The sequence below is a fragment of the Coffea arabica genome, chromosome 8e, assembly GCF_036785885.1.
Source record: "Coffea arabica cultivar ET-39 chromosome 8e, Coffea Arabica ET-39 HiFi, whole genome shotgun sequence".
In the NCBI taxonomy this organism is placed as follows: Eukaryota; Viridiplantae; Streptophyta; class Magnoliopsida; order Gentianales; family Rubiaceae; genus Coffea; species Coffea arabica.
Genome location: NC_092324.1, coordinates 4,087,868 through 4,107,142, shown reverse-complemented (window position 1 = coordinate 4,107,142; position 19,275 = coordinate 4,087,868). Strand labels below are relative to the sequence as shown.

Below are 19,275 nucleotides of genomic sequence, written 5' to 3'. Positions count from 1 at the left end.
GTTAAAATTAATGGAAATGACTTATTGGAACCTAAAATTTTTTTTTTATACCTAATTTTTAACAAATATACATGTTCTACCCTTTAGCCCACAATTCTCTCTCTCTGGAGAGCGAAACAAATGATTTTGTTGATATGTCTTTTGCTTAGTTATATCAAGGCATTTTTGTCATTTCATCTGTCCCAGTTAAATTTAATGGATTCTGTCACTTTACAATTTAGTTCAAAACATGAGGTGTCGTTTTGTACGTTTAAAAACTATGCGAAGCTTTTTTGTATATTAACTTTATCACAGGGATTTTTTATTTTTTATTTTTCACCCTTTGTCCAATGAACTCGAGTATAAATCCCATAAATGCCATCTTAGAACTACACCATCACTCTCCTTGGTGTTTTCCTTTGCTTTTAAGATAATAAAGATTCTTCTATTTTGTGCTTTAAAGACACAGGCTTAAGCATAAAAAAGCAGACCCAATATTTAGTTATCTGTAAAAGTTTAATTTGTTTTGCTAAAGCTTCTTTAATTTAAGGATAAATGATAATGTTTAAAATTTACCGTAAATCCATCCCTATATTTTGTATGCTTATTCTGTACCTTAGACAACATAATAGAGAAAAAAAAACACATAATAATATACTACTACTATACTATCAATTGAATATTGGCATAATGTCGGCTTATGGGAATTTGAGAATACACTATTGATTGTTCCGTTACATTAGAATGTGAAATGATTCTACATCCTCGTGCATGTAACACAAACAAAATCAATACGTTTGAATAAACAACGCCACAGGTAACTTGAGAATGGAGAGAGCGCTAGCAATTGTCTCAATCTTAACCCTACACGGGAACCAGAGATTTGATGTGTTTATATATATCATTATATATAGCAGTAGTAGTACCATTCATAAATTGTCTTTGGTATTAGCTTTTCTCTTCTTGTTATCTACCACAAAGACAAACAATAAAGTATAAACAACTTTGTTTATCCATACACATGCAGTGGTTAGTGTGCTGCTGATCTTTCCCCTCGCATATGAAAACAAACACGAACAAAAATTAAAGGAACAGAAGGGGAATTGCCCGGACATGGTTTCTTGATTAATATACATTCAACTTTCGAGGAGTTATAAAGCTTGGAACAGGTTCTAAGTACAGTATCTCGTGTTTCTATGGACACACGTGAGGCCCACTCTAGCATCTTGCATGCAATACAACAAGAAGATTTTGGAGGATCAAAATTGGGAGGATCGCAAATTTTAAAGTTTTGCACAAATCCTTAAAACTTGTTCGATATTTGGGCTTAGCAACTTGATGATATTTTACGGGGATATCATAAATGGAAACCATATGCTGTTTTAATTTCCGGGTTAATTCCACTTTGTCCCCCCAAATTTTGGACGATTACCCACTTTAGTCCCTAAACTTCAAAATGAGACACTTAAGTCCCTAAAACTTATAAATTGGGACACTTAAGTTCCTAAACTTATAAAATGGGACACTTAAATCCGTAAACCCTTATAAAATGGGACACTTTGACCACCACGGCATTCAGGATTCTGTTAACAATTTTCCTTAATTGGGAAGTATTTATAAGTTTAGGGATTTAAGTGTCCCATTTTGAAGTTTAGGGACTAAAGTGGGTAATCGTCCAAAGTTTGGGGGGGCAAAGTGGAATTAACCCTTAATTTCAAGACTGAATATATATAGTCATTATTGTTTAAAAAAAAGAAAAGAAAAACTAACTATATTCATGTAATCGAACCAAGAAACTGAAACTAAGAATTGATTCTTGTGAATAATTTTTCTGCTCCGTAAATCTCTTTGCCTCAAAGTCCAAATTGGACTCTTGTGCTAACGAAGGGAGCCCTCTTCAGGTTTCAATCACCACCAGCAATCCACTTGCTTTTCGAAATGATTATTTGCACCAATATATGTTAAATAAAGTTTGAGAAGCATAGTGATTTCAGGTTTCATCATTTGATATCATTTGCTAGTTTTTGTTCTGACTGAGTCGTCACATTTGGAGACACTACTGTTAATCCATTACAATTACATATCTTCCTACAAATTTTGCCAAACCTTTAGCAGATGGAATTTGCATAGAGTTGGACAAAATGCAACTACATGGTAAAAATGAAAGAATAAAGTCGTGAAATACAACCATGGAGTAAAAAGATTTTATGCATGCTTGAATTAGTAGGTGGCCGAAATTGTCACCTATGCCCATATCAAGGTCAGCCATTAAACTTCGGCCCTATTTGGCACTTGAGTTTTTGTCAAGTTTGTCTGTTACAAGTTTTTAAAAAACTTTAATTACAGTAATCTCAAAAAATTTCTTAAAATTTTTAAACTATACATTTCAAAATATTCAAAAATTTACACACTTCAAAAATTTTTTTAAATACTTCCACAGTAAGTTACAGTAAAGTTTTAGACAAACACCCAAAAAACTTACTTGTCAAACGGGCCTTCGTTTGTAACAGGACACTGCACTTGTAAGTTGAAGGCCAAAGTCCTTGGATCCAATGATCCAAGAGGCCAGATGGACTGGTCTAGGTAATGAAACAGCCAAAGCCGAACATTTATAGTAGACAAAGGTGTAGGAAGCAATTAAGTGGGGTAGAACTTTTGGGCAGAATAAGATTTCTGTGCTCCATATATTTTCAAATAATGGTAAACATACTCTGAAACTAAGCCATATCTAAACACCATCTAGTTGATGAAGAGCCTTAAGAGCAAGTACATCAAAATCTCGAGTTCCCTTAACCAAAGTAGATCAGTTCCTAAGCAAATAGTTACTTTCTAGCAAAGCAGTTGAATTTTAACATCCTCCATGAACCAAAATAGCCCTTCCCTTAATAGGCTTAAAGTTGCTGCTTATTAGTTTCATTTGATTGCTTGATTATCTACACCGGAAACATTGAATCGAAGACGTCATAATCCATTTATCTCCAAAGCAAAGTATTTGGCACATTATCGGCATTGCCGAGTGACACCCAAAGATCAATTGGGCTTGACAAGCCAGAAGTGCGCAACACTTTCTGTCTATCTCCATGACAAAGGATTCCACTAGAAAACAACGTCATGGGCTTCAAGCCTAGGTCTCTAATTAATAGACGGTTTGATAATATGCATGGATAACCAAACATTGAAGGAAAATCAGGAAAAGAAGAGAAAATTTGGATTGTAGGTACAATATATATATACAACCTATAAATTCTTTCTTTTTTTTTCTGTCGAACCTATAAATTCTTTCAGTTTCACAAAATTTGATACATTCATGAAGCTATGTAAAATATACGTGTAACCCCACTTGCCTGCTACTACTAAACTATGAACCTTTTGGCACCACAAAACTTTACAGAGCTCAACTTGCATCTGTTCGTGTTAGGTAAGTCTGTCTGCTATAGGAAGCACCAAATCGAGCCCTGGAGTGTGGTAAACTATTGTGCATATATTGCACAGAGCATATGTGCTCGTTGATCCTGCTGTCTTACAACTATGAAGAGACTTCGGGTTGAGGAGCTATACAGTTTCATCAAAAGAATTGTATTAGCCTGCGATAGAAAGGAGAAAAATCAGCTCCCCCTACTAATCAACTCAACGATGATTCACTTTAAAAAGCTCAAGTTCATAATTGTACAAAAATAAGCATTTCAAGATTTTGATGTTTTGGATTGTTAAGCACGAGTAAGTACTTAGGATACGTCGGAGAGTGAAACAAACAATAGCAGATATTATTATTTTAAGATAAACTTAGCCAAGGATAAAGGTAATTTACCTGATTTTACAGCATATGGAGGTCAAACAGATTATGAGTTAGCTATTGCCATGGCTGGGACAATGAGACAGTAGGTGTTGATGCATTTAGACCTTGTTTACCATGTATAGCAGACTTAAGCACGTTATACTGTTCGTTCACAGAATCATACAATGCCTGCGTATAAGCTGCCTTATTCTGCAATAACAATAAGATGATCTGTTATAAAAAATTCAAAAATTGGGAGTGCTAAACTGACATAACATAGGATCCAGAGAATATCTGAACCTCAGGATTCTACTCAAATATTAGAAAACGAGATCAAGTGAAATCATGCATTGCGGTGAAAGAATTACATAATAGCCATTGAGACCCCCTTTATCATCTCGCTTTCTGTTCTGCTCTAAGTTCTATGCTCCTAAGACTTTTCCTTTCCAGTAGATAGTCATGCCAAGTTAAGATGGAAAATATTGCAGTGCTCACTCTAATGCATGATTTAGAATATGTACAAGTTTTTCTTAAAAACAGTTATTGACTTACAAGGTCTGAGGTATTGGAGAAGAAATGCGGGATAAATATGAAGACTGTTATTTTGCCTTAATGAAGTGCAAAGAGAGAGAGAGAGAGAGAGAGAGAGAGAGAGAGAGAGAGAGAGAGAGATCAATTTCCAAACAGACCAGTCTGAAGGATACAAGAGAGACTGTGTCTATGCAGTGCATTTAAATTTCTTATATTCGTATCTGACTAAACATAAAATCTACAAGCAAACTCATTTGACAGACACAAATTACCAAAAGAAAAGGCTGGCAGTTAAGATTTAAGCTAAAAACGAAACATGGCAAACAAACGTCCAGGGACAAACAGAATTCAACTGACCTAATGAACTTCAGTCATACTTGATGCAACTAACCTTTTCAGGGTCTTCCAAGGAAGCAGCATGGAAACCGATTTCTGGTGCCACTGACAATCCAACCCCATGGAATGATATCATTCTTTTCTCCCCAATTTCTTTTTCCACCTGCAAAAAGAAACTTTAAGTCAGATGAAATCATCAACAACAAAATATCAAATGCAAAATAAAAAGTTACCTTTGGTGGAGGGGGCATGATATCATGACATAATATTGCCAAGGGATATATGTGACCAGGAACACCAGCATGTTCCACAAGCCTTCTCATGTTGTCCACTGAGGAAACGTCAAAGGGTGCCTAAAAAGTGACATGTAACTATTAGACAAGTGTGATTGGAAGAAGCTGGTGCAGATGACTCAGGTTATTGTAGGTTGGAATTTGTTTAATGAAAGCACGCAGGATGAGGATGAAATGTAAAAATTGCAAAGCATGATTGCTTTTCCCTCTTTTCAATATATTCATATTTGAGCTTAATTTTGTACATAGTTGGTCCTTGATTACATAAAGAGTAAAAAGAAAACCTATACAACTCTTGACAAAGACCTTCAAGGGAAGTAATGCCAAAATGAAAAACCAATTACAACTCTTACACAAGACAATTGTTTGATAACTCATAGAAAGTATAAATCATGAGAGATAACCAGGGTTAAACGTCATTAAATATGGTTGGGATATATTTATGTCAAATAAATAGTTGAAATCAACTGTTAGAAGCATTGCCAATGAGATTGTCAATAAAGAAATTAATAGCAAACAAAAACCAAAAAAACTTGACGAAAATACCTTTTCTGCAGAAACTTTGCTAAGAAGCTATATATGCTTCTGGTGTGTCACTTAGTCAACTTAACAAACTATTTAAATATGCGTGATGATAACACCGATATCCTAGTTCTTCTTCTCTATGGGGACATACACAAAAGTATATTAATCAAGGATATCAAATCTTCTTTTTACACCGGCAAGTTGGTTTTTAATGCAAAGACTTCATTCCAAGTAACTTGAGTTTTTTATATCACTAAGTGGTAGGGTTCAGAAACCAAGTATACCCTCATGAATTGACTCTTCCAAATGACTTTACCAACAAGCAGTTTATCAAGTCTACAGGAATCCCTTGGAGGTGTCAAGTTTCAAGTCAAAAGTAAATGAGTGATGGAATCTCCTTACTGGATACCACTCTCCTGAAACAGGGTCTGGGCGGTCCCTGCCACCACTTGGTGCAATCCAGATTATTGTTGATCCACCCCTGGGATCAAATAAAGTTAGTCTTTGTGTAGACTTAGTGCTACATTAAGAAATCAGAATTAGGCCTAACTGTGCAAAGGAACTAAGAAATTAAAAGTGCAATTACCAAAGTGAGAAGAGAAAAATTTCCGGGGCAAAACAAATGAAGTCAATACTACTAATTGTATATCAGGATAAAGAAGCTCAGAATAGTTTCAGATTTTGCCTCCTAAAGGTCCAGAACTGGTGAAACTACAGTCAAATGATTTTAAGTGGAAACATAAGGTCCAATGATTGACATTAGAACGTGGTTGTGATATACAACAATAGAAAAGCTTAAGCTTTGAAATTCTTTAACGTCATTAGAACTTCAAAAACAAACTATTGATGTTCAGTCCAAGGCTAAGATAGTGTAATCTGCATGCCCAGTTCACCTGTTCTAAGATCATAAAATGACCAGAAAGATGTTGCCAGTCCTATATCCGACTGAACTAATCAAAACCAAAATGGCAAAGGGAGCAATTTAAAAGTAGCATATAATACATAAATTTGCTATATACGCAAGATCATTATAGGAATTTAGAACCTGTAGGTTTTAATACTAAACAAATCATTCTATGGAACAAATGCCACATATCTGTACCTTTTTACTTGGTAAACAACTGGCAATTGATGAAGCCAAAAAGAGGATGCTGGGTGTCACTAAACCAATAACGTCACATCTATATTGTTCCACAACAAAGAACAGCCTTACTAGAATAATGGATTAAATACGACAATGGGGAGTCTGAGTTTAAATGGGACACACAATGGTATCATAGCCAAGGCATTTGACAACGTCACATACACTAGGAAGATGGACAATTGACAACTGGACTTAAAGATTAAAGACAACTTTTAAATGAATTTGGAACTTCACATAATTCAGACAATTGCTTCTTAACGAATAAGCCAGTATACCTCAGAAGCAAAGCCATATCTTTTAAGCTTTTTGTGTTTGCTCTACGTTTCATCTCAACCAGCTCAGGATCATCATTCATGTGCTTTTTTGAATAAACACATAACAGATTCCTGAAATGTAGAAAGCCAACCAACTTTAAATCATTTCAGAAGGAACAAGCACATTTATCAATACAAGCTTCTTTAAAGTAAATATAAATTCACCTTCCCATGCTAAAGGGCTTGCAAAGAGGATCAGTAATAACTCTATCCCCAGCCACATAGATCTGTGATGCACCATAGAAACGTTGGTTTTAACAGATTACTCATAGCAGATATGAACAGGCTTTTACTTTTAGTCTCAGATTATAGATAGATTATTTCACCATGTTCTCAGCAAGATTAGGATTTGTTGATTCCAGCAGCAATGCAATAACAGCTGGATCTGCTTCAGTCTGGTGGTTAGACATCAAGACAATGTTGTCACCCTGAAAATGCAATCCAAAATACAGAATTTTTATTTTTATTTAGGACAGAAAGCTGCAGAATACTATTTATCATATAATTAAGTAATTTCAAACAGATAAATAATGATCAAATACGTTCTTAGTTACACGTCCACAAAAAACACAGGCCAAAGAAAGGTTAAGGGAGATAAGGCTACAGCACTCCAACTTTAGGTTAAGCAGCCATCTCCTGCACTTAATCTCAAACCAGGTCAAAAAACAAAAGGGGAAAAAAACGGCAAATAGAACCTTGTTCCCCAACCCCATGTTAATATGATATCTCAACCATTAGCAAACAAGAACATGTAAACTATGAATGATTCCCATCCAGCTTTTTTAAGCCAGCAATTTTACAACCTAACTTTTCAATGGTCAGACTTGTGCTTGGGCACAGGTAGCATCATCCAGTAATGTTGTAATTTTTCATTCTATATCAACAAATCAAAATGAACTACAGAATCAAAAGTAAAAGCAGTATCTAAAGCCCCCCAAAACAAAAATATTACTTCATCCCAAATTTTTCGTCGTGTCTAGAGAATCATTTTTTTTTTCAACAGTACTGAAATGTTGCTTTGTTTTCTATACTTACCCTTCAGAACATTGTAAGAAATGCCCTAGGTTGAATGAATTTCCTGTGTTAATTAACAAGCTACCAATGAACCAAGCGTAGTTGCACACTCGACTGATATTAGAGCTAGTGTAATTCGTGGGGACCATGAGCATTCCATGCAATTCTTTATCAGATCACCATCAGATGAAAAGGAATGCACGGAAACACACTCCTTTTGCCATCACATGTTCCAAGCTGGTGAGTTTCATGCACAATTTCTTAGCAAAAGTCAAAAGAATTATGATGGGCCAGCAGCTCATTTTAAATGAAGGGTAGGAATGGAAATTAGATGAGAAATTTTTATCATATTATAGAGTGGCTGTATTTGGACAGACCAAAATAGAAAGTATGACACCTTAGTGGGATGGAGGGAGAAACAGTTACACTCTTACCAAGTACTTTTACAATTTCTCTCCAAAAACAATCTATTCTGTTATATCTTTTTTTTTCTTTTTATCATCTTATTTTTCATGGAAAGTTTCTTCTACTGTTTCTCCTACATGTTACTCTTATGCTACAGTTGGGTGAAATGTAAAAGAGAAGGACGGAAAGTAAAGCTAGATCTAAATGCTCAACTTTCCTTCTATTGCAAGCAAGGAAACTCGAGAAAATATGGAATTTCATTTTCACTGCTTTCCAATTATTTTAACTCTTTAACAGTTATGGATCCAACTGAGGGATGACAATCAGAAGCATAAAGAATGAAAAATGCACACACAAGCACCCATACACAAACCAGAGAGAGAGAGAGAGAGAGATCTGGAGACATGAAGTGACTCTAAAGCTGGAATTTGAATAATAAATCCTCACCAACCATGAAAAGGAGGAAAAATAAAAAGCAAATGCACCTGAAGAAGCTTGTCTCCAATTTCATTGAAAAGAGAAATGTTTCCAACATAAGAGTTCCTGTAAAGCGATAAATTAGTGATTTTGCTTATTCCATGGACCTCTAAAAAAAAGAAAAAAAATGAATAAGGTGACAGAGACTTCATACGAGTCCTAGAAATAAATCAGAATTATATAGGAAACTGTACAACTGAGGGTTATTGCAGAAGAGGAAACCGCACAAGATATGTGACTTGGCAATTAATCTTGAAAATTGACAACTCAACAAATAAGATACTTGCTAAAGAGACCAATAACCAAACAGGATCAACTATCATCTTTCACCTAGAGGGAATAGACAAAGTGTCCTTCCAAAAAAAAAAAAAAGTTGAATCTTGTTAGTCCTTAAATATCCACTTTGAACTAGCCTCCACCTCCTTTTTTCTAGCACTTAGCCTATGCCATCTCCTATCAGTAACTGATCTATCAGATCAAAGCTCCTGTTCAAAACATATGCACTAGATATTCATGATTACAAATATAACTTTTTACCCAATCCCACACAACCACACAATCACTTTTTCAACCACTGAACAAAAATCATGTCTACTTCTTTTTCTTTCTTTATGAAGGATGCTTTACGGTTTCCATTACTGAAAAAGCCAAGCAAAAAGGCAGCAGGAACTGTTACACAAATAAATTAAATAAATGATTTTTTTTGGCAGGCTATTGTTGTTGTTGTTATGCAGGGAAGGTGGGTTTTAAAAGCTGGGAGGGGGAAAGGAGAAAACTAAATGCCTGTTTCTTTATCTTCTTTTGAAAATTTCTTTTCTTGTTTTACCTTTACTCTTAAGCAATCTTTTCCTATGTAGCTTTCTTATGGAGATGAGCAGGATAAAATGGCCGTAAAATACATATGAAAATATAGCATTTGTAGGTTAAAATCTTTGTGATAAAAACTTAAGCCCTCATTCTTCCAGAAAAGAAGGCTGAAAGGAAATATGTAAGATAACTGAAAAACAAAATGATATTCCAATTTGACAGAAGGTAATGGCTGAGATGCCAATAAATCTCCCTATGTACTGTTTCTTGCTTCCCCTCAATGAACCCACTAAACAAAAGCTTGCTTGATCTGCTGACAGAAAAGCTTGACACGAATCTGACATACCATCTCCTCCTTAAGAGAAAGATCTAAAGCTCTCAGATGGAAGGATCTTACATCCTTCTGACCCAAACTCGAAAGCCACTCCCGTCATGGAAATCATCTACCAACTCATCTAATACGCAATACCAATGTCTAACAACTAGTGCTTTTCTCTCTTGCTTACTGGTAAATGCTCTCGATCTCACCTCACGTTGTCAAGTGTTATTGACCAAACCAGGTGATAACTAACTGACCTCAGTGTTTACATATGCCTACATGTACCTTCTTATCCTTACCATAACAGCCCCAAAGGAGAGAAGGGGGGGGGGGACACATTAGGAATCATATAAGTAATCAGCCATGGAATATGAAGAGACGACAAGCAATGAAAGCTCAGTTTGTTTCATGTACCACACTTTATCTCAAAGTTTGATGTCAAGTGGGATTACAAGGAATTATCCAGTTAAAGGGGGAAAAAAAAAAAAAAAGGTAACCAGCCAGGTCACTTGGTTGAGATGAAGTTATACAAGAGATTACAGGCATCCAACTGCATACTCAATTCAGATAACAGTTTATTCTCAGAGCTATTTCAAAAGTTGGACAAAATCTAGCATAAAGCAAAAAAAAACTTACAAACACAAAGCATATGGCTAAAGACTTAAAAAAGAGAAAGGAAGAAAGAAAGAAAAATAAGCCCGCAAGTTAAGAATTTCAAAGTTTTAACCCCAGTTGCTGGTAGTCATTTGCAGACAGAAAGCATTAAAAAAGCAAATTTGACCTAAACTGGGGTACACCAGCTATGGGACTTGAATTTCAGGCTGCAGTCAAATTTTATTTGGCATAGCCTAAGCACATTTCCATCTATGGAGATTTTTCCTAACCCAACAAAGAGAAGTACAGCCACTCTACTCACTCCTGAATTACAGTAAACCAGACATCCTCAGTAAAATGACAAATAAAAGAAATAAAAGACTCGCCTGAAGTCAATCAAGGGGCGGATATAATTTTGACCAAACATGTAGTAGTCAAAAGGTTCTCGAATAGCTTTGTGATAAGATGAAAAATCAAAAGGATCCTGAAAGTGGATGCCAATCAACAATTATAACAAGGAAATCCTAAAATTGCAAATAGTACAGCATTAGATGATACCGTTCTTACCTTGACATCCATGAAGATGCGATCAAATGCCAAAGCCATATTAGATAATACAATCTCACGAGCTTTGGGATCTCCACTTTGGTAAACCTGGAGTGAAAGTATCATATATGAATCACGAAATAGCAAACATTCGAGATAGTTATGAACCAAACAAAAGAAAAGCACAAGACTATACTTGAATAGACTGTACTTAAAGGATAGTCAGCATGGTTCACCACCATTTTCCACTCAATATTGCACAAAATCAAATTAAGCATAAACAAAATTGTTATCAATGTAAAAGGTGTGCATGCACTTAAATTTAGAAACATTACAGATATTATTGGAAAAAATAGCCAGTCTTTGAAGAACTCATACTACCATTGATTGCTAATTTGCCAGGAAAAAGAGAGTTTTCACTAATGAAGCAGTATAAGAATGTCGCAAATAGTATCCCATTCAAGTTATCCAACATTTATGTCCATATAATGATTAGAAAACAAGATTGTTCAAGGGAAAAATAATGCCATAATCTCATGCAATGCTTGTAAGAACATCAATGTATATATTTGACATGAAATCAGACGTAGGTAGAACTGCCTAGAAATCAAGTAATCGAAGTTTCACAGGATACAATGTGGAATGCCTTGAAAGACATCATTTAAATCAAGAAACAGCCCTACAACCAGGCAAATGAGCCCAAAAATGAAATGATAAATTGCTTTCCAAGACTTGGAGTTATTCTAATCTCATATAAACCATTTTGGATCATATGCTTTAAAGTTGTTGTAGATTAACATCACAAGTATCCAGAAATGGAGAAATATCAACAACCAACAGTGAAGAAAAAAGTCAGCTGGATTGAACACCTTCACAAATGTGCAACGAGTAAAAAGTATCATAGAAACCATTGTCATATTTGACAAAATATTCTACACCCAAATGAAAGATCAAATTGCAAGTACAAGAAGATGAATTTACAGCATTCCGGTAGTTCTGATACAACTCCTCCATGCCTTGAGTAACATTCAGAGGCAACCTTCCAGATTCTGCTGCTTTTCTAATCCCAGAAAGTAGATCTGTAAAGCAAGAAATGGAAGAAAGTTCAGCATGAACCACTATTGTACAAAAGCATTTTCACTCTCAACTTCTATTACTCTGACAGGTAAATACCAGGAAAACATCAGATAACGCCAACCATAGTTCCAGTGTAAAATCACGGGTTTCCATAGTTGCAATCTAATATCAAAGGTTTCATTTTTGAGGTAGGAGAATCAGGCCATTACAATACGACACCCCCCCCCCCCAAAAAAAAAACCCCATCATGGCCATGGGGGGAAACAATATACAGCATTTATGATAAATTGATGTAATTATTTTCAGTTGTAAATAGTAAATGCCCTTGTCAATTTCAGCTATGACTCACATTTTGGCAAAAAGCATTAGTTTTAGGGAGGCTGTATTGAATCCAAGATGATTCCATTGCTATAACACACTTCGTGTAAAGCAGCTGCATCAGTTGCTTACATTTATGCTTCATGAATAAACCACAACTCCTTACAGGTAAAGCATGTATGGAAGTACTTTGGATGTTTAACAATGTTTTCAGCCTTAAATAAGTGTTTCAAAGGAATGCGCTTTAACTAGTTTCGTCTTTCCTTACTGTTATACCCATTCTACTGAAGTAAAAACTTTTGACATCTTATAAAACAAAATTATATAGCTCATCCTGTATCCAAATCTATTGTAGTTAGACTTTGGATATGCAAAATCTGATCCCATGGTTAAATGCAACTATACAACAGTATGCAATTTGAGACATTAGTGAATCTTCTTTCCCCTTGCTACTATATGAAGCTATCATCTTGCCATACAACAGCCAATGTTTCATGCCACCTTTGCATACTCTCAAGAATATGAAGCAGTTGGCAACTCATTCGTCTAGAGTTATCTCACCCCACGCATTTTTCATCCAAACTGGGTATGGTGATGGGAACTAAGTTCAAGATACAGAAAAGGACAGCCCCTTCCTACTTTCTTGGGTGGCAGAAGAAGTGCAAGGTGGCAGATTATGCAGAAAGTCACGAATAATGCAGAATTTGCATGCAGAAAAACAACACATAAATTGTAGATTAGGCATATCTGTTTACTGTAGAACTCCTACTTTTTAATTTTGCTGGAAAAACAATAGCAAAACTTACAAATTTCATTAGGCCAAAAAAAAAAAAAACGAATACGGTAAAGCTTCTCTTGATCTGAAAAATACCCACACATGATCATAGCTGAAATCTTCTTCACATAGGAAAGAATAAAGAAATTGAAATAAGAACCCCATGTAAAAACTTTAAATACATTCTGAAAGCAATGGCTATGGTCATCATTGTACTTTAAAATTTTTTGGACTAGAAGATTGAAAAAGAAAAATAGAACCCTTATAACAAGTAGAGTATCAACCAGAAACAAAATGGAAAAAAAACAAGAATAGTTGAGTATTATATTTCTCAGTCCTAACAAACTGCCACGTGACATAGAAGGGCACAGAACACTGTCTTCCACTAATTGACTACGGACAACTATCCAACGTAACTTAGATGTCTCAAAACTGCAAGCCCTGGGTATTATTACAGCACCATTCAGTCCAAATTCATAAAGCATCTTGATTAGAATGAAGGAAAAACTGCAGCTCATCAAGAATTTACAAGAAATCAGCACGAACAACAAATTAAGAGCCAGGATACCTCTAGACCGTCATAGCAACCAAACATGGGATCATTCAACTACAAAGGCAAAGGAAAAAAAAAAGAAACTCAAACAAACATATTTACAAACACATTTACGAAGAAATGTAACGTCATGTGCACAATGCATACAACCAAAACTGAATTTTTAGCAAATTGTAAAAATTCAATACCTGCAATCAATCATTTCCACTTTCAACGATAAAAATTTTAAAATGTACAAGAAACACATTATACCTATAGGAAGTGGCTAAACTTGATAATTACACATGCAAGAGTGAGTTCGTGTGTTTCACACACACACATCTTTATTTTATTTATTTGAATTATGTATCTCGTGATATACACAGCAACTGAAATACAAGCAACGTATTCGCTGGTATAAGCAGGTGCACATACAAATTAAGTTCGTCAACACACGAATTAGATTGATTAACAAATTACACATATGTAAATTTGTTAATATATATGCAGATAAATGCATTAAGACACTCACGCAGGAAGAATAAAAAAAAAAGAAAGAGCGAAAGTGTATGGACCAGAAGCGGACCTTCTTCAGTTCGGAAATCCACGAAATTCAGCGAGAGCGAGAGCTCCGAGACGGAGCAGCTAGAACTAGAACCGGAAGCAGCCAACGCCTCCGCAGCTGCCGTGGCGGAACCATTCGTCTTATCGCCACCAAAAATCTCCGCCATTCCTCTCACCGACTTAGCCGAAGGGCAGAACTCTACAGAACTGGAAACCTTTACTGAAAAAATTGAAGCTGCTCTCCAACTTGAACAGGCCGGAGAAGAAGCTCGAGCTGCCCCCGCCGCCGCCGCCGCCGCCGAAGTGAAGAGGCTACAAGGAGGAGGAGCAGAGAGGATCACCATGGAGACAGAGTAAAGAGTAGAGATAGAGAGAGTGAGAAAATTTTAGAGAGAGAAGGGAAAAATTATTCCATATAAGAAATAGTGGTTCTTATTGTTGAAAGCTTGATATGGAGGGTGTGGGGTCCGCGTGGGGTCGGAGTAGGATGGTGGGGGAAGGGGAATAATTGGGTAGGGGTGAGTGCGTGGTGATTGATGGTAGACGCACGTGCTTTTTATCTCCCAATAAAGACGTGGAAAAATCCGATGGTGATTGATTTTGAGGGGAGTGGAGCTTGGTGAAGTCTTATCCTGACACGTGGCACTGATGAGAGGAATATAGGTCTGATCGATGTATATCCTCTTTACGCTATCCATTTTCCTTCCATTTCTTTTTCCTGGGAAGAGCAGTAGAGCGCTAGAGCGGTTTTTTCCGTTCTTTATTTTGAAATTTTATGAAGTAGTCCTTTCAGTTTTGGAATTTGCAAATAATATAAAAAACTTTAGTGTGCAATTAATTGTTCAATTGAAAATTATCTGGAAAATCATAAGAAAAGAAGCTAGCACATATATGGAATGATGGATACATTTTGATGACTTCTTTTTCTGTTTTTTGGAATTATGTGTTTGACAAGAAGTTTCAAAGTGGACAAAAAGGTTTGATTAAGTCGCTGAGATTCAATAGATTATGTTGTTTCTATTTAATTCAAGCAAAACTTCGAGAAAATTTTTTCGACCAAAATTAAAACTTTTAAGATCAATTCAAGTTATCAAAGTTTATTATGACTCTTTCGATTCAACTGTGACTATAGTTTTTTTTTTCTAACTTAACACAAAATAGTCCTTAAATCGATTTTAATTGACTAATTTAGTTTAGATTTGATAACGCTTTTCGTTGGTGAGAGTAATTATTTTTTAAGCTTGTGGGGCTCTAAAATACAAAATGTATTTGCTAAGAAGTATATGGGTAAGTCTTAAATAACCACAAATTTGGTAAGCATAAAGTTAAGAAGAAAACAATTAATACTCTTCTTACATTAGTGGCCAAATTATGTGCTGTGTACTTTTGTGATTACAACATTACAAAAGTCTAACATCAATGATGTTAAACTATACTAACTATTTATCTATTTGAGATTGCGTAATTAAGATGGCAATGTGCATAAATCATTGTGTTCAAACAAGTCCTAAAAGATGACGGGAGTAAAGAAGCACAAACAAATCAAGGCCAACTTGACGTTGACTAATTGAGACTTCAGACCAATTTGGGATTGGAGTGTTTTTAGTAGAAAATTACTTTTAGATGTTAAAAGTATTTTTAAAGTGTTTGGTGAACTTTAATCCATAAAATTAGGAGTCGATCTTTTGATGTTAAAAGCACTTTTAGCAAAAACTCAAATTTTGTGCTTTTAGAGTAGTTTTTGTGATTTAAAAAATAAAACACCAAATTTAATCATTTTATCCTATATTATGAACTAAATAAAGAGATAAATTTAATGATTTTATCCTATATTACCACAAATCTTGTTTAGTGATGCTAAATTTGTTAATACTAGCATTTAGTACTATTTATCAAATAATTTACCACATATTGGTTTGTCATTATATCATTTTGGGATCGATCTCACCAAAAAGTTCAATATTTATAAACGCATATTATTATCTAATTATTGAACCATGGCTCTCTTTGGATTAGTGACTTTTTCACAAACAAGTTTTTCCAATACAAATGTTACAATAACACACTCTCAAGAACACCTAATATATGCAAATCTCAAATACAACTAAAAAAATAAATAATTAATGAGAAAAAAACCCATCGCCTCTATCTTTTTTCACCCACCACCATCGGCCCTCTCCTTCCTTCTCTCTTATCCGCCTCCTTTCTCCTCCCTATCCTTCCTTTTTGCTCCTTCTCATCCCCTTCCCCTACCTCTCCGCTTCCAAGGCCACGATCAGACCAACCTTCTAGTCATAGCTAGAAGTCATGATCTAGTTGCAATTTTTGGCCGCAACTAGAAGGTCAAGTGGCATTTGGCTACAACTAGAAGGTTGTGTGAGAGGAGGGTAGAGGCAAGGGAGGGAAGGGAAGGGTAGGAGGGAGGGCGAGGAAGGAAGAGAGGAGAAGGGAGTGATGAATAGTGATCGCGAGGATGGTAGCTAGTATTATTTTCAATTTTTGAAAAATATATAAAAAATTTTAAATTCTAAAAATATTTCAAAATATATTCTTAAAAACACGCTCAAATTCACCCTCAAATACATCCCAAAAACAACTAATCATTTATAATAAAAGTTTTTCACATATAATTGCTATAATAAAATTTTTGAAAAACATCCCAAAAAACACCTAATTCATACGGAGCCTAAGCTTAGGTTTTAAATACGTTGGATTCATTTTTCCATTTGGCATCCATGAGAAGGGATGTAATTTAGAACCATAATTAATTTTATTGCCCGAAATAAGCAAATTAGCAATAGTTCTAAGTTTATCAAAAAGTAAAATAGGATGTGGAAAAGCATAGAAAAATAAATAATAATTTAATAGTGGTGACGCAGTCTTGATGAGATACGTCTGGAGCAACGTTCCAAAAAGTGATTCTCCGGACAAAAGTGCAAGTTGGTCTGAACACTCGACTCTCAAGTAGGCCTGTCAACGGGCCGGGTCCGGGTCGAAATTCATTATTTCAGATCCGGACTCGGCACACTATATCGGATCCGGATTCGATCCATTTATCTTACGGGTTTTTTACTCTATGTTCCGGATCCGGATCTACCCGAAAAAAAACTAACAAAATTTATAATTCCTAATAAAAATGAAAAAAAAACATATATTTATAAACTAATTTCTAACTAATACAAAAAAATCAAATAAAAAAAGAAATCAAATTAACCTTACTCAAATACATCACCTTAATCAAATTATATTGATTAGGATCCGGGTCCAATTATATTGATTACTCAAATAATCATCCTAATCAAATTATATTAATAAATATATATATTTTAAATTATTAATTCATTTATTTCCGGATCTGGGTCCAATACGGGTCGAAATACTATATTCCGTATCCGACCCATTTTTTGTTTGATAAAACAAATCTGGATCCGGGTCCGAGTAACGGAATTAAATCCCTATCCATACCCGGATAAATTTGACGAATCCGGTCCGGGTCCGGGTCTAGACCCGGACTGTTGACAGCCCTACTCTCAAGTGTCCAAATTATTTTTGTCATACACCAAACCACCGGGAATTAATTTAGATTTAGTTTATAGTAACAACTTATTTAATATTATCCTTGTGATGTCACATATGAACTCTTTCAAAACCTCATATTACATCACCCTAATACTTTTTTTATATAATACATATGAAATAAAAATATATTTATAAAACAAGCAAATAAAATTGTGCAAATAATAAACTATCCAAACAATCCATTGTTACTAATTTATACTTTACAGTATTAACTTTTGTTAATTTGTCGACTTTTCAAGGCTTTCGTGACTTGTGATTTAGGATTTGCATAATAATCCCTGGAAAAAAAAATTCTTTTACAGAAAGCCATCATGAAAAATCAAACTTCAGAAGTGAAACAACAACCCTTCTTAATAGTTTAGTTTATAAAGACTGGAGTTTTTTTTTTTATTTTTTTTATCGTCCATGCCAATTTCTTTAGTTTCCAGATATACGTTCCCTTAGAAAAGGAAAATGCAGCTAATTATCAAGAACTACACATGAATGCTCGGCCCTGGAAAAAACTACTACTACATAGGAACTGTGCGTGTGTGTGTGTTTTTTTTGGGGGGTGAGTGGTTGATAAGGAATTTGGAAGATGGACACTTACCAGCACAATCAGTGATAGAAGCACAACCAGCGAGAGAACCTCAGCCCACGTATTGATCTAGGAAAGATAGTTTATTACAGAGAAATATAGGTTTCAAAGGATAAGGCAGAGTGGATTTGAGGAGAAAGATTGCAACTCGAATTTATATAGGAAATCTTAGGGCTTGAAATCTTGACCAATGAGGTTTCAGAAAATCTGAGGAAGATCAGGTAGGAGCTTAGCGAAGAAGAAATACACAGATAAAATGGGACTCATCATATAAGGCCAGAAAATATTCTTGAGGAGTTAAAATAAAAAAAAAAGAAAAAATCAAGCAAAACGTGGCCCCCTGGTACCATTATCGTGTGGCAATTTGGTCTTCGGATTCTCATCCACGAAACCCATTTGGAAGACTTAGGCGGCGTTTGGTAAAAGGGTTTCGGAATGAGGAATTGAAATAAATTCCATGATTCGTGTTTGGTTCACTACTATCGAAATTGAAATTTTGAAATGATATCTAAAAATTTTAGCATTCCACCATTCCTTAGTAAGTTGGTGGGTTTTGTCCAAAACCCAAGTGTGATTCCAAAATCTTATAATTACATAATATTTAGTATAATTAATATTTATATATATTATATATTTATATTATAATATATACTTATATATAATATATTATAATTATAATATTTTATTATAATATTAGTATATTATATAAATATATATTATAATTATTTAGTTAAATATAATTATAATTATATAATATATATGTATATTTATAAATGTATATTATATGTGCATAT

The 19,275-nt window shown here is 34.8% G+C and overlaps 1 protein-coding gene across 4 annotated transcripts; it reads right to left on the bottom strand.

The window, feature by feature from the left end:
• Positions 1-3,154: 3,154 nt before the first annotated feature.
• LOC113704175 (glycerol-3-phosphate acyltransferase ATS12, chloroplastic-like) lies at positions 3,155-18,679 on the bottom strand. Of its 4 annotated transcripts, XM_027225892.2 has the most exons (14): positions 18,494-18,679; positions 14,348-14,637; positions 12,041-12,138; positions 11,081-11,167; positions 10,900-10,997; positions 8,802-8,859; positions 7,224-7,325; positions 7,063-7,124; positions 6,859-6,969; positions 5,842-5,920; positions 4,855-4,974; positions 4,677-4,784; positions 3,788-3,964; positions 3,155-3,563 (listed from the first exon to the last, which is right to left on the bottom strand). In XM_027225892.2, the coding sequence occupies exons 2-13, from the start codon at positions 14,490-14,492 to the stop codon at positions 3,830-3,832; spliced, it is 1,203 nt and encodes a 400-aa protein (XP_027081693.1). In that variant the 5' UTR covers positions 14,493-14,637; positions 18,494-18,679; the 3' UTR covers positions 3,155-3,563; positions 3,788-3,829. The 4 variants fall into 4 exon arrangements, with proteins under 4 accessions (XP_027081693.1, XP_027081692.1, XP_071917691.1 ...); XM_027225891.2 differs by lacking the exon at positions 18,494-18,679 and having other exon boundaries at positions 14,348-14,774; XM_072061589.1 differs by lacking the exons at positions 3,155-3,563; positions 18,494-18,679 and having other exon boundaries at positions 3,792-3,964; positions 4,643-4,784; positions 14,348-14,819.
• Between the last annotated feature and the right edge of the window lie 596 nt (positions 18,680-19,275).

Coding starts and splice junctions, on each gene's coding strand:
- LOC113704175 (XM_027225891.2), bottom strand. CDS start 14,669: ATGGTGATCCTCTCTGCTCCTCCTCCTTGTAGCCTCTTCACTTCGGCG. Junction 5,921..6,858: donor GATATGGCTTTGCTTCTGAG/GTATACTGGCTT, acceptor ATTTGATCCCAG/GGGTGGATCAACAATAATCT. Junction 4,785..4,854: donor TCATGCCCCCTCCACCAAAG/GTAACTTTTTAT, acceptor TTCTTTTTGCAG/GTGGAAAAAGAAATTGGGGA.